We start from the raw sequence: 13,173 nt of genomic DNA, 5'->3' as shown, positions 1-13,173 counted from the left end.
CAAAATTTCAAATTGCTGGTGTGACTGAAAAATGATGAGCCCCTTTGGAAAACAGCCTTGTAGTTCTTTAAATAGTTAAGTGGTTAAGTAGAGTTACTATATGACCCAACAATTCCACTCCTATGTGTATAGTCAAGACAACTGAAAACGTACGTCAACATAAAAACTTGTGCCTGAATGTTCATAGCAGAATTACTCATAATACCCCAAAAGTGGAAACAACCCAAATGTCCACCAACTGATGAACGGGTAAACAAAATGTGATGTACTGATAAAATGTAATATCATTCAGTCATAAAAAGAAATGAAGTGGCCAGGTGCGGTGACTCACACCTGTAATCCCAGCACTTTGGGAGGCCGAGGTGGGCGGATCACCTGAGGTCGGGAGTTCAAGACCAGCCTGACCAACAAGGAGAAACTCCGTCTCTACTAAAAATACAAAATTAGCCAGGCATGGTGGTGCATGCCTGTAATCCCAGCTACTCAGGAGGCTGAGACAGGAGAATCGCTTGAACGTAGGAGGCGGAGGTTGCAGTGAGCCGAGATTGCGCCATTGCACTCCAGCCTGGGCAACAAGAGTGAAACTCTGTCAAAAGAAAGAAAGAAAGGGGGGAGGGACGGAGGGAGGGAGGGAGGGAAGGAAGGAAAGAAGGAAGGAAGGAACTAATACATGCTACAACATGAGAGGTGAAAACACTATGTTCAGTGAAAGAAGCCAGATACAAAGGGCATGTATTGTATGATTCCATTTATATGAAATGTCTACAATAGGCAAATCCATAGAGAAGGAAGGTAAATTAGTGGTTGCCAGGGGTTGCAGGTAGAGAGATTGGGGAATGACTGCTAATGGGTAAGGGGTTTCTTTCTGAGGTGATGAAAATGTTCTAAATTATGATTGTAATGGTTACACAACTCTGAACATACTAAAATCCACTGAATTATACACTTAAAATGGGTGAATTGTATGCTGCAAGAATTATATTTCAAGAAAAGATGTTAAAAATGGTTTTTAAAAAAGGGTGATTATTGGGGTGTCAATGTACACCACCTGAGAGGTCTTGATGTTCACTCTCTCCCAGCAATAATGAGGCACCTCTCCTCCTCAATGTGATGTTGGCAGACTGTGTAGGAAGCCTGGGCTGTCACCATCACTGATCAATAAGGTGGTACCTTCACTACCACCATACCCTCCATCATCAGTGGGGGCAACAAGGTGGTGGGAATTTCCACCTCTATGAAGCAGTAGAGACTCCCCAGCCCTGCTTCCCAGAGAGTGAAAGAGCTAGGATGGGGAGCTTAGGAATTCTACAACAGGTAGTAGAGAGTCAGGACCCCTCTTCCCCACTGGCCTGGTTATAGCAGAGGACTACTAAAACAGAAGATTTAAATAAGACTCAGTGTCTAATGACATAATACTAAAAAAGTCCAGGACACAACTGAAAATCACTCATCATACTAAGAACTGGGAATGAGAAGAGACAATCAACAGGCATCAACACTGAGATCCACAGATGTTAGAATTATCTGACAAGGATTTTAAAACATCCATGATAAAAATGTTTCAACAAGAAATTACAAACACTTCTGAAACAAAAAACAGAAAGTCTCAGTGAAGAAATGGAATATATATATAAAGAATAACCAAATGGAAATTTTAGGACGGAATAATGCAATTACTGAAATAACAAACTCATAAGATAGGCTCAACCAATGAATGGAATTAACAAACAGAAGATGGAACCAATGAACAAGAGAAATTATTCAATCTGTTCAACAGAATATACACTGAAAAAAAAAGAAAAGTGCCTGAGGGACCTGTGGGAAAATAACAAAAGATCTACCATTCATGCAACTGAAGTCCCAAAAGGAGGGGAAAAAGAAGGTGGAGTTGAAAAATATTTGAAGAAATAATGGCTGAAAATTTCCCAAACTTAGTGGAAGATATAAATCTACAGATTCAAGAAGGTGACTAAAGCCCTAAGAGGATAAGCTAAAAGAAATCCATGCCCAGGTACATCATAATCTAACTTTTAAAAACTAAAGACAAAGAAAAATCTCAAAAACAACTGGGAAAGAAATGACTACCTAGAGGAGAACAACCTATTTGAATGGGGGCAGATTTCTCATCAGAAACCATGGAGGCCAGAAAGAAGTAGCACAACATTTTTCAAGTGCTGAAAGAAAAGTACTGTGAAACCAGAATTCTATATCAAGTGAAAATATCCTTCAGGAATGAAGGAGAAATCAAGACATCCTCAGATGAAGGAAAACTAAGCGAATTTATCACCAGCAGACCTATCCTAAAATAATAGCTAAAGGAAATTCTTCAAACAGAAACAAATGAACAAAAAAGAAAAATGAGAACATCAGAAATAAAGAAAGACGCATACAAATATGTCATATTTCTTAAGTGAACCTTAAAACAATTGTTTGAAGCAAACAGGTGCAGCAAGTAGTGCCACGACAATCAGAAATTGAGAGAAAAGTGATAGTCTGCTATCAGAAATAGGGCATAAACTGACGCTTTGAAAAAAGCAGCCAATGGCGGCCGGGCGCAGTGGCTCACGTCTGTAATCCCAGCACTTTGGTAGGCCAAGGTGGGTGGATCATGAGGTCAGGAGTTCAAGAACAGCCTGACCAAGATGGTGAAACCTTGTCTCTACTAAAAACACAAAAATTAGCCAGGCGCGGTGGCAGGCACCTGTACTCCCAGCTACTCAGGAGGCTGAGGCAGGAAAATTGCTTGAACCTGGGAGGCGGAGGTTGCAGTGAGCTGAGATCGCACCATTGCAGTGAGCTGAGATCTAGCCTGAGTGACAGAGCGAGACTCCATCTCAAAATAAGTAAATAAATAAAAAGCAGCCAATGGCAATATTGCTTCAGTTTCGGGGCCAAATAGGAAGAAAGAATTCACAGTGGTTCCATCTGATTCCTCAAAGGCTGCCTTCAGACTCACTTGTGAGTAGTGTGTGCTTGTCACCTTTGCCAATTCCCACTTACTTTTACTTCTCTTCTTTTACCAAGGGTTCCTACCATATTCTCCTTGCTGCCTGGGTTTCCAGCTCCTGTTCAATTCCAGGTTTGTTCTCTCTATTCTTGAGTTTTGCTCTCACTTCATTATGGAAACTTTGATTATAACTACTCATGAGAAAACACTGGTGCTGACCCATATTTCTTAACTGCCAAAGTTTCAACAAATGTTTACTATATAGTTATTGTACCCTACATAATATGTCCAATGCATACTGGTCAATAAAACAAGATTCAGGATGAATAAAAACTTGAATGTTAGTTCTGCTTTTTTTTAATGACCCTGGGCAAGTAACTTCTCTGAGCCTCATCACCTGCAAAACAAACAAACAAAAAAAACCCGGAAAGTACCTACTTTATAGTGTTACTGGAGGAATAGAACAAGAGTATATTACTTCCCCAACGTGCTTGATTATAAAAATCACCTGAGTCCCTTTTTAAAATCCAGATCCCAGACACTTTTCTTGGAAATACTGATTCAGTAGTGTCACAGGGTGGGGTAAGTCTGGAATCATTATTTTAAACAGACATCCAAGGAGAGTCTCATAATTGTTTAAATTTGGGAAACAAACTATTTAATGTAAAGCTTTTGGCATAGAAAACTTCAATAAATGGTAGCTATGAGAGATAGGTATGATAATGTCCATGTTATGCTGGCAAATTATTTCAGAGAGATGAAATAAGCCAGCAAAGCAGAACATGGGATCAAGCTCTTCTAATGCAAAGGCTAGTTTTGTCCTACAATATCACCAGGTTTTCCTTTTTATAACAGAATATTAAATATAAACGAAAACAATTTGCTTTCAGCAGCCCAGGACCCCTATCCCTTGCAACAAAAAGACTACTATTACCACTGCCTGGGAGGCAGTAGGCCTCAAAACCCAAAGCCCTTGAATTGCCTTATGTCCTAGAACCAGCTGTCCTCCTAAAAGGGTAGGTAGCGAGGTTTCTTTCTCACCATTCTGTAGTCAAAGTCTCCTCTAGACAGATGGGAAATTTCTTCCACTCCTGTTTATGTGTGTTATATTCCCTAAGTCTTTCTGTATGACATGGACATATATAAATAAACTCGTACATTCTATTGTGCCCAGAAAAATCCCTGGCAAAAGAAACAAATGAAAAGTGACCTCCAAGAAGACAGAAATGCTCTCTGGTGGACACACCCAAAAGTAACCCACAAAGAGTCACTCCCTTTCTATTAAGGCAGTGGGACCTGTGACTTGCTTCCAAACAACAGAATATGGCAAACATGATGGCATGTCATTCCTTTGATTAGGTCACATTATATAGCAAATGTGATGGGGATGCCACTCCCATGATTATACTATGTTATGTAACACTACATCTTAGCTGACCGGAGGGAAAGACTCTCCTTGCTTGCGCTGAATAAGTACGTTGCCATGTTGTGAGAAGATTTATGGAAAAGGCCATGTGGCAAGGAACTACAAGTGGCCTTTAGAAACTGAGAGTGCTCTCTGCCATAAGCAAGAAGGAAAACAGAAACCTCAGTCCTTCAGCTCCAAGGAGCCAAATTCTGCCTACAACATGAGCTTGGTGGCAAATTCTTCCCTAGGCAAGCCTCCAGATGAGAACACATCCCATTTTCCACAGTGATTTCAGCCTTGAAAGATCCTGAACAAAGAATCTAGTAACATCATGCCCAGATTACTGACCCACAGAAACTGAGATATAAGTGTGTGCTGCTTTAACACACGAATTTTGTGATAATTTGTAATGCAGCAATACATAACTAATATATTCGCTGTTCCTTTACAGCTAAGGAAGTCTACTCATAGTAGAAGTGAAGATATACAAGGTCATTTTATCATTTAATTATCACAGAGGAAAGTCTGTAGGATCCACTAAACCATTATCAAGTCCAAGGGGAACCCTGGCACTTTGCTGCCCTTTGTGGAAAAGATGACCAGCCTGATAAGGATTAACCTATTCTTTCTGGGCCAGCAGTGATCCAAAGGCTGTAAGGACCCATCACAGCTTCACAGACCATGACCCATATGATCTTTAATGTAGTCCATCTACAACCTACTCACCTATCCCTTTCTGTACTATCTCTCCTCACCTGCTAACTTAGCTTTTCCCAATCACAGGCCAGGAGATCTCTAGGTCCTTCCCAATTCTCCCAGTCTGGCTCTCTTTGACTTCCTGGTTAGGGGAGGAATATTCTAAAGCCAGGCACTACGTGTCATCACAGTGTGAAGATGACTGAAATCACAAAATGAAATCACAGTGTGAAGATTATTGTTCTCCTAAAGGAGATAGAAAATGAAATCTTTCTTGGAAAACAAATAAGTTCATCAGAAAACAAGCCTACCCACTGACACATTCTTTATTCTTCACATCTTCAGATTCTGGGTATTGTTGGTATACAGTTAGGAAGCAGCCATTTATCTTTTTAAAAGTTGTCTTAGTTTATTTAGTATTGCTATAAAGGAATACCTGAGGCTAAGTATTTATAAAGAAAAGAGGTTTATTTAGCTTATGGTTCTGCAGGCTGGAAGGTTCAAGACTGGGCAGCTGGTAAGGGCCTCAGGCTGCTTCTACTCACGGTGGAAGGCAAAAGAGAGCTAGCATATGTGGAGATCACATGGCCAGAGAAGAAGCAAGAGAGAATGGGAGGAGGTGCCAGACTCTTTTTAACAACCAGCTCTGAAGGGAACTAACGGAGTGAAAAACTCACTTACCCTCCTGCTCTGGGAGGGCATTAATCTATTTATGAGGGATATATTCCCATGATCCAAACATCTCCCATTAGGCCTGCACCTCCAAAATTGGGATATAATTTCAACATGAGGTTTTGGGAGACAAGCATCCAAACCATAGCTTAAGTCTAAAAATTGAGAATATGATCTCACCTCAGCAGGTTTCTTGTGTTCATTTGGAATTTTTGACTTGATCCTATACATTGAGCCAGAAGTAAAGGAAGTGGAAGGACCTGTAAAAGATAATTAGAAAAAAATACTGAGACACATTACCTACTAATATAACTAAATGTCATAAAACTAAATGTCATCCAAGAGAATATGAAAAATATGATGGAGAAACCAGAGAGCTCATACCACTGAAGAAAACAGTCAAACTGCACTGAAGAGTGCCTCATAATGGAGTTTAGTGACATTTATAGATGATCTCCTACAGTGCAAAAGCTTCAACAATGCTAAGGATGAGATTATCTGATTTGGTATAATCACACCTCATAATGTTCTGCAATAATACAATTCATATTCCACTTGAAGAAAAAGTATCTCCAAAAACAACTGGAAAAACTACAAATGTGGAGCAAGTAATCTGTGTATCCTTCAGCACTTCCCCAAAGGCTATTGCTAATAAGGTTACTGCCTTTTACAAATGATGATTGACTCACAGTCAAACACTTAGTACCTAAGCTACAATTAGAATCAGGGCCTACAATTTATGCTCTTGTACTTTTCTTCTTTCTAGAGAAGCTCTGTTAAAGCATTACTAGATCTGGCTTTTGTTATTTAGGTAAATGAAAAGTGAAAAGTTATATGCCACACACAGCCAATTCTTCTAATTTATCTATCTCTAATGAAATTTAAATAAGAAAATGGTGCCCTGAATTTTCCTTCTCAGAAACATTTTTTAACCATTGAAAAAAGCATGAAATGGCTTATCCTCAAATGAAAGGAAAAATCCTCAAGGGATATAGATAGAAAGGTTACCAGCTGCCAGCCGGTTCTACTCACTCTCGTCTGAACTGTCACTGCTGCTGACAGGCCTATGGCGTTTCATCCTGGAGCATCCTGGGAAAAAGAAAAACACTGAATAAAACAGTTCACACACACCCATCCCAGAGGGCAGTCAACACTGTCCCACGGATCCCAGAAATAGCAGCAAGCAAATCATACAAACTGAATGATTTTTGTCAAGAATATTCTCAAATGACTTAGAATAATGACAGAAGAGTACTACCAAATCTTTCAATACAAAGCATGTCAAAGACTAAGAAAGGCCACATTAGCCTTAGGAGGAAGCCCAAGCCACAGATGAGTGGTACAGCACTAACTGGAGCCTCAGATGTGGCCACATGGCCACTGTCCACCAAAACAAAGGGTGGGGCAGCCATGGGGCCATAACCAGCCAGTGATCCCCAATAAGAGACGAACAGGAAAGAAAAAATCAGTCATGAGGGCAGGGCCATCAAGAGCCAAGGTTGAAAAGCATGAGACATAGTTGGCTGAAGAAAGAACAAGTGAGGCACATCCACCTTTAAGAACATGACCACACTGATTTTCTGCCTGCCCTTTATCCCTCTCTCACTCTCTTCCTGTCCCCATATCCCAAATAAGTAGCCTAAAGTCATAATTATACATATACTACAAGGAATGTTAAAGAAAGGTCCTATATTGTGAAGAGTAAATAAAAATGCTTTGAACTAAAACTTCTAACGGTTCAAGTGTACTTCCCTGAGTATGGCCAATGACAGATAAAAAAGAAGCATCACCCTTCTGGGAACACACTAGCATTGGAGTGTAAGAAAAAAGGAAGACACAGTTAAGCACTTTAAGTCACAAAGGAAGTGCTGAAAATGTAAACTTGAAAAGACAGCAATACAGTCAGTGACTGACATTCTTTTATGTGCCACAACATACAACATGCTACCAGGGGCTATCATGATTCCATAATGAATAAAAGTCAGCGCTACTGCCTTCAAGCTATTTACAATCTACTGAGGAAGTAGAAATCCAAGTACAAGGCCACTCTGAGCAATTAAGAATAGCAGCAACAAAATCGTACATTAAAAAGCTTACAGAGTTCCACTTCTGGCATAACAGTGTGAGCAGCTCCATGGACGACCCTCTTCCCAGCGAAATTGGTGAAAGTTATTTCAATTAAAAAAAACCCCAACCATTTAAAGTCTCTGGAAATGGTTGTAAGGGCATACAGCAAATGAAGAAGTACTTATTCAAGAAAATCTACTAAAATTCATAAAGTCAAGTCAAAGTCTGCAGTATTCGGATCTAGAACCACTTCCTCCATCTTCCCTCCCAGCAGAGATCTCATGCCAGAGTAGAGTAGCCAAGAACACAGGGTTCCTTCTACCCCAGCTCCAAGCTCCTTTCTTCCTGGGAAGAACAGGATGTCGGCATCTCTTATCCTGTTCCCAGCTACTTTTGCTGAGGCTACGTTCCAGGAGAATGTGGCTGAGAGGTGGGGGCTCCCTTCTTCCACCTAGCCCCCAACCCATGGGATGGAGGCTATGCCTTGGGTGTTGTGCCACCAAGAATACCAGAGCCTTGATTGCTCTGGCGTTACCTTGTGGAGTGGGGGTTCTATACCAGAAGAGGCAAACCTGGGAGACCTGAGGCTGACACTCAGAGGGAAGCTCACCATTTATCTCCATCCACTGCGCCAGAGCTGTGGCTCAAAGATTTTTCCCAGGGAGAGAGGCAGGGCATAGAATAGGGGGCTTCAATTCTCCTGCAATGAAACTGACTTCATTTGCAACTGAGTGTACAGCAGTTCAAGCCTAGGCTGCCTAATATGCCAGAGAGAATCAGGGAAAGAGATAGCAGGGAAAGAGTCTCCTGGGGTCAGAAGAAATCTCAAACACTGATCTCAGGAACTATCTTCAAAGGAGCCCTAATTTGATTGGATCAGTTTGTGGAGCAATTTATGTTCCAGGACATGATTAAAACAACAGAGCAGCTGGGAGTGGTGGCAGGCGCCTGTAATCTCAGCTACTCGGGAGGCTGAGTCAGGAGAACTGCTTGAACCCAGGAGGTGGAGGTTGCAGTGAGCTGAGATCGTGCCATTGCACTCCAGCCTGGGCAACAAGAGTGAAACTCCATCTCAAAAAAACAAAAACAAAACAAGAGCAACCAGTCAACAATTAGTAGACCATAACAGCATGGTGTGGTCAAGTAAAGAGACAGCCAAGGAGAGCCTCACCAAAACCACTGTCATCCCAGGGTGACTGTGGGCATATACAAGCTTGTACCCCCGAAGAGCAACATTAGAGGCTTCATACTGCAGGGTGAGAATGGGGGTTGAGGAAATAGACTTCAATAAAATAATCCAGCCAGTTACTAAAGCAGTAAACAAGCAAATAACAATAAAGAACCCTGGTGGAGGGGTAGTACCCACAATTGTTACAATGTATTATCCAAAATGCCCAGTTTCCAACAAAAACTTAAGAGATACGCAAAGAAACAGGAAAGTATGACCCATACAACCACATGTCAGATTTAACAGGCAAAACCTTCAAATTAGCCATATAAATATGTTCGAAGAACTAAAGAAAGCCATGATTAAAGAAGTAAAGGAAGGTATGTTGACAATATTTTACAAAACAGAGACTATCAATAAAGAAATAGGAAGTATAAAAAATAACCAAATAGAAATTCTGGTGATGAAAGCACAATTGAAATGAAAAATTCACTGAAGGGCCTCAACAGTAGATTGAACAGGCAGAAGAAAGAATTAATGAACTTGAAGTAGGTCAATAGTGATTAGGCAAGTTGAAGAACAGATGGAAAAAAGAAGAATAAACAGTCTCAGAGAAATGTACAACATCATTAAGTTCATCAACATATACATAATGGAAGTACCAAAAGGAAAACTGAACGACAAAGGAGCAGAAAAAATATTAGAAAAACTCCCCAAATTTACTGAAAAACATTAATTTACATATTCAGGAAACTCAAAGAACTCCAAATAGGATAAATGCAAAGAGATCCAGAAAGGGATTCCTCATAGTAAAATTACTGAAAGCCAAAGACAAGGAGAAAATCTTGAAAGCAGCAAGGGAAAAAAAACAACTCATCGCTTACGAGAGAACCCCAATAAAATTAACAGCTAACTTCTCAGAAACAATTAAAATTAGAAGACAGTGTGAAAACATATTGTGTCCTTTGGTGATTGGTTGCACATATCTGTGAATATATTAAAATAACTGAATTGTATACTTTAAGTGGGTAAGCTGCATGGTATACAAATTATATCTCAAAGCTGTCATTTAAAAAACTAATAAAATTAGTACAAGAATCAGAACCATTAACTAAGGTTCTGTTTGTCCTACAGTCAAAGTCAATTGAATATTTTTAAAAAAGAGCCTCCCATCACATAAATTTTTGGGGGTACATTTGGCTCTCTGGTGCAAAATTTCATTCAAATCTCTTCTGAAACGCAAACAAAACCAACAGTAACAACAAGACACTTCCTATTAAAAAGTAGTAGTGGGGAATTTAAAGTCACAATGAATGTAGAAATTTAAGCAGAAATAAAAGTAATACATTTTCTAACTATTTCCCACTGAATGCACAGATCTACTTAAGAGTAGCACTTCATTTATCTGGTATCATGGGGATGTTGCATATATAAAAATTGTTCAGATACATAGTATACCCAAATGTATAAAATCCTATTTTAACAGAAGCTTTTCTAAAACACCTATTTATTAGTTTTCTAATGTTACAGTAACAAATTATCACAAACTCAGTGGCTTAAAACTACATAAATTTACTATCTTACAGTTTAGTGGGTCAGGATTTTGACACAGGTCTCAGAGCTAAAATCAAGATGTCATCAGGGCTGTGTTCCTTTCTAGAGGCTACGGAGGAGAACTCATTTCCTTGCCTATTACAGCTTTTAGAGGACACTCTTACTCCCTTGATCTCGGCTGTGAAGACAGCCATCTTCAAGGCAAGCAACACTGCATCTCTCTGATCCTGTTTCTGTCATTGCATCTCATTCTCTGACCCTTCTGTTCTGCTTCCCCCTTCCACTTTTAAGAACCCATGTAATTACATTGGACCCACCCAGATAATCCAGGATAATGTCCCTATTTTATAGTCAGCTAAATAGCAATCTTAACATATTCATAGGTTGCAGAGATTAGGACATGGACATCTCTGCCTACCACAACCTAATACACAAAATGTAACTCAAAATGGATTACAGACTTAAATGAAAAATGTAAAATTATAAAATATTTACAAAAAGCATAAGAGAAAGTCTTCAGGATCTAGGGCTAAGCAAAGAGTTCTCAGACTTGATACCTAAAGCATGACTGGCAAAGAAAAATGTGTTTTCATCAAAATTAAAGACTTTTGCTCTCAGAAGCATATCCAGGGCAACTTGAATCTATGCTGCTGGGTTGTGGTCTTCAAACTTGGCCCAAATAAACTATCTACTTATATTTTTAAAAAAACTTCTGCTCTGAGAAAGACCCTGTTAACAAGACGCAAAAGCAAGTAACAGAATGGGACAAAATATTTACACATATTACACACATGTGTAATATCAAATGTTGGAGAAGATGTGAGGAAACGATCACTCATACATTGCTGGTAGGAATGTAAAAAGGAATAGCTATTCCAGAAAATATTTTGGTCATTTCTTAGAAATATTATACATGTAACATTTATTATAAAACACATATCTGACAATGAACTTATATTACAGAATGCGTAAGGAACTCTAAAACTTCAACAGTAAGGAAACAAATGACCTAATTAAAAATCAACAGATGGGCCGGGTGTGGTGGCTTGCGCCTGTAATCCCAGCACTTTGGGAGGCTAAGGCGGATGGATCATTTGAGGTCAGGAGTTCGAGACCAGCCTGGCCAACATGGTGAAACCCCGTCTGTACTAAAAATACAAAAATTAGCTGGGTGTGGTGGCATGCACCTGTAATCCCAGCTACTCGTGAGGCTGAGGCATGAGAATTGCTTGAACCTGGGAGGCGGAGGTTGCAGTGAGCCTAGATTGCACCACTGTACTCCAGCCTGGGTGACAGCGAGACTCTGTCTCAAAAAAAAAAAAAAAAAAAAATCAGCAGACATTTTATCAAAGAGGAACGCAAATGGCAAATAAGCCCGTGAAAAGACATTCAGTATCACCAGCCATTAGGGAAATGCCATTAAAACCACAAGATATTATTACATACTTATTATTACAATAGCTGAAATAAAAAATAGTGAAAATATCAAATCATGGAGAAAGTGTAGAGAAACTATATCACTCGTACATTGCTGGTGGCAATGTAAAATAGTACAGCTATTCTAGAAAATATTTCGGTCATTTCTTTAAAAATTAAATATGCAACTATGACTCAGCAATTGCACTCCTGGGCATTTATCCCAGAGAAATGAAAGTTTATGTTCCCACTGAATATACTGAATATAACCTCCATATGGATGACTCATGATGGGATCAAGGGCAACAAATGTCATAGAAAAAACATTTTTATTCTTTAAAAATCTCAGTGAAGAAAGCCAACTGACCATGGACCCTCTCTCCTCACCTCCCTGAGAGTTTCAGAAGACCTAAGACTTCTTGTGAGATGGATACTCCTCTCATTTGAAGTTCTGGGTATGTGTACTTTGGATAAAACAGTTTCTCCATTTTCTATAATAATCTGTTCTTTAAGTAAAAGAGTTATCAAACTGTTCTTGACAGAGGGAGATTTTAAAGAATAGGCAAAATTTGGTATTTTTAAAACAATTACAGTAACAACTATTTTTTATTATAGATGGAAACAAAAAATCTTGTATTATCAGTAAAAAGCCTAGGAAACAGATTATCTAATACGAATAACACCAGTCCTGGGAAATAAGAAAATGAGTCATCAATGACTTTTAGAAAAGAAAACAAAGCAAGTTAATTTTTGGGTATGGACTGTTTAAAGTCCAGTGATTTGTCTGTCCATTTCTGTTACATACTGCTGTTTTAATTATTGTAGGAAAATGACAGAAAACAATAAATATCAGCAGAATGATTCAATGATGGTAAATCTTTGTATCTCTATTTATTATTTCTAAGCACAACAAGAGTCCTACACATATCAGCAGCAGCCATTTTACAGATGAGAAAATTGGGGCTCAGAAGCATTAAAGCGACAGGCTTAGAGCAACATGGCCACCAGGGGGCAGTCAGGTACATTGACAATGAGCACTCTTAAGTTGATCCAGAAGCCAGAGGACAGGCTGGAGGGATGACAGCAAGAATGGTGCCCCTTCTAAGCCCAATCTCCTTAGCATGGCTTGCGAGGCCCAGTTCTGGCTCCCAGTCTCTCAGGCCTCATCAACTGCTGTTCCCCCCACCCCACTCCAATTGTTTTGCATATACTATGCCCCATGTGATTCCAGGAACATGTTCGTCT

General features: G+C 39.5%; 1 protein-coding gene across 3 annotated transcripts in view; it reads right to left on the bottom strand.

The window, feature by feature from the left end:
* Positions 1–13,173, bottom strand: part of JADE3 (jade family PHD finger 3) — a 152,554-nt gene that overhangs the window by 72,817 nt on the left and 66,564 nt on the right. For all 3 annotated transcript variants that reach the window (XM_024240917.3, XM_009234781.4, XM_054544151.2), the window contains 2 exons: positions 6,756–6,812; positions 5,904–5,983 (listed from right to left, as the gene is read on the bottom strand). In XM_024240917.3, coding sequence (XP_024096685.1) covers positions 5,904–5,983; positions 6,756–6,801 — 126 coding nt within the window. In that variant the 5' untranslated portion in view covers positions 6,802–6,812. The remainder of the gene's footprint in view (positions 1–5,903; positions 5,984–6,755; positions 6,813–13,173) is intronic.

Source organism: Pongo abelii, chromosome X, assembly GCF_028885655.2.
Source record: "Pongo abelii isolate AG06213 chromosome X, NHGRI_mPonAbe1-v2.0_pri, whole genome shotgun sequence".
NCBI lineage: Eukaryota > Metazoa > Chordata > Mammalia > Primates > Hominidae > Pongo > Pongo abelii.
This window is presented reverse-complemented; position numbering and strand designations above follow the sequence as displayed.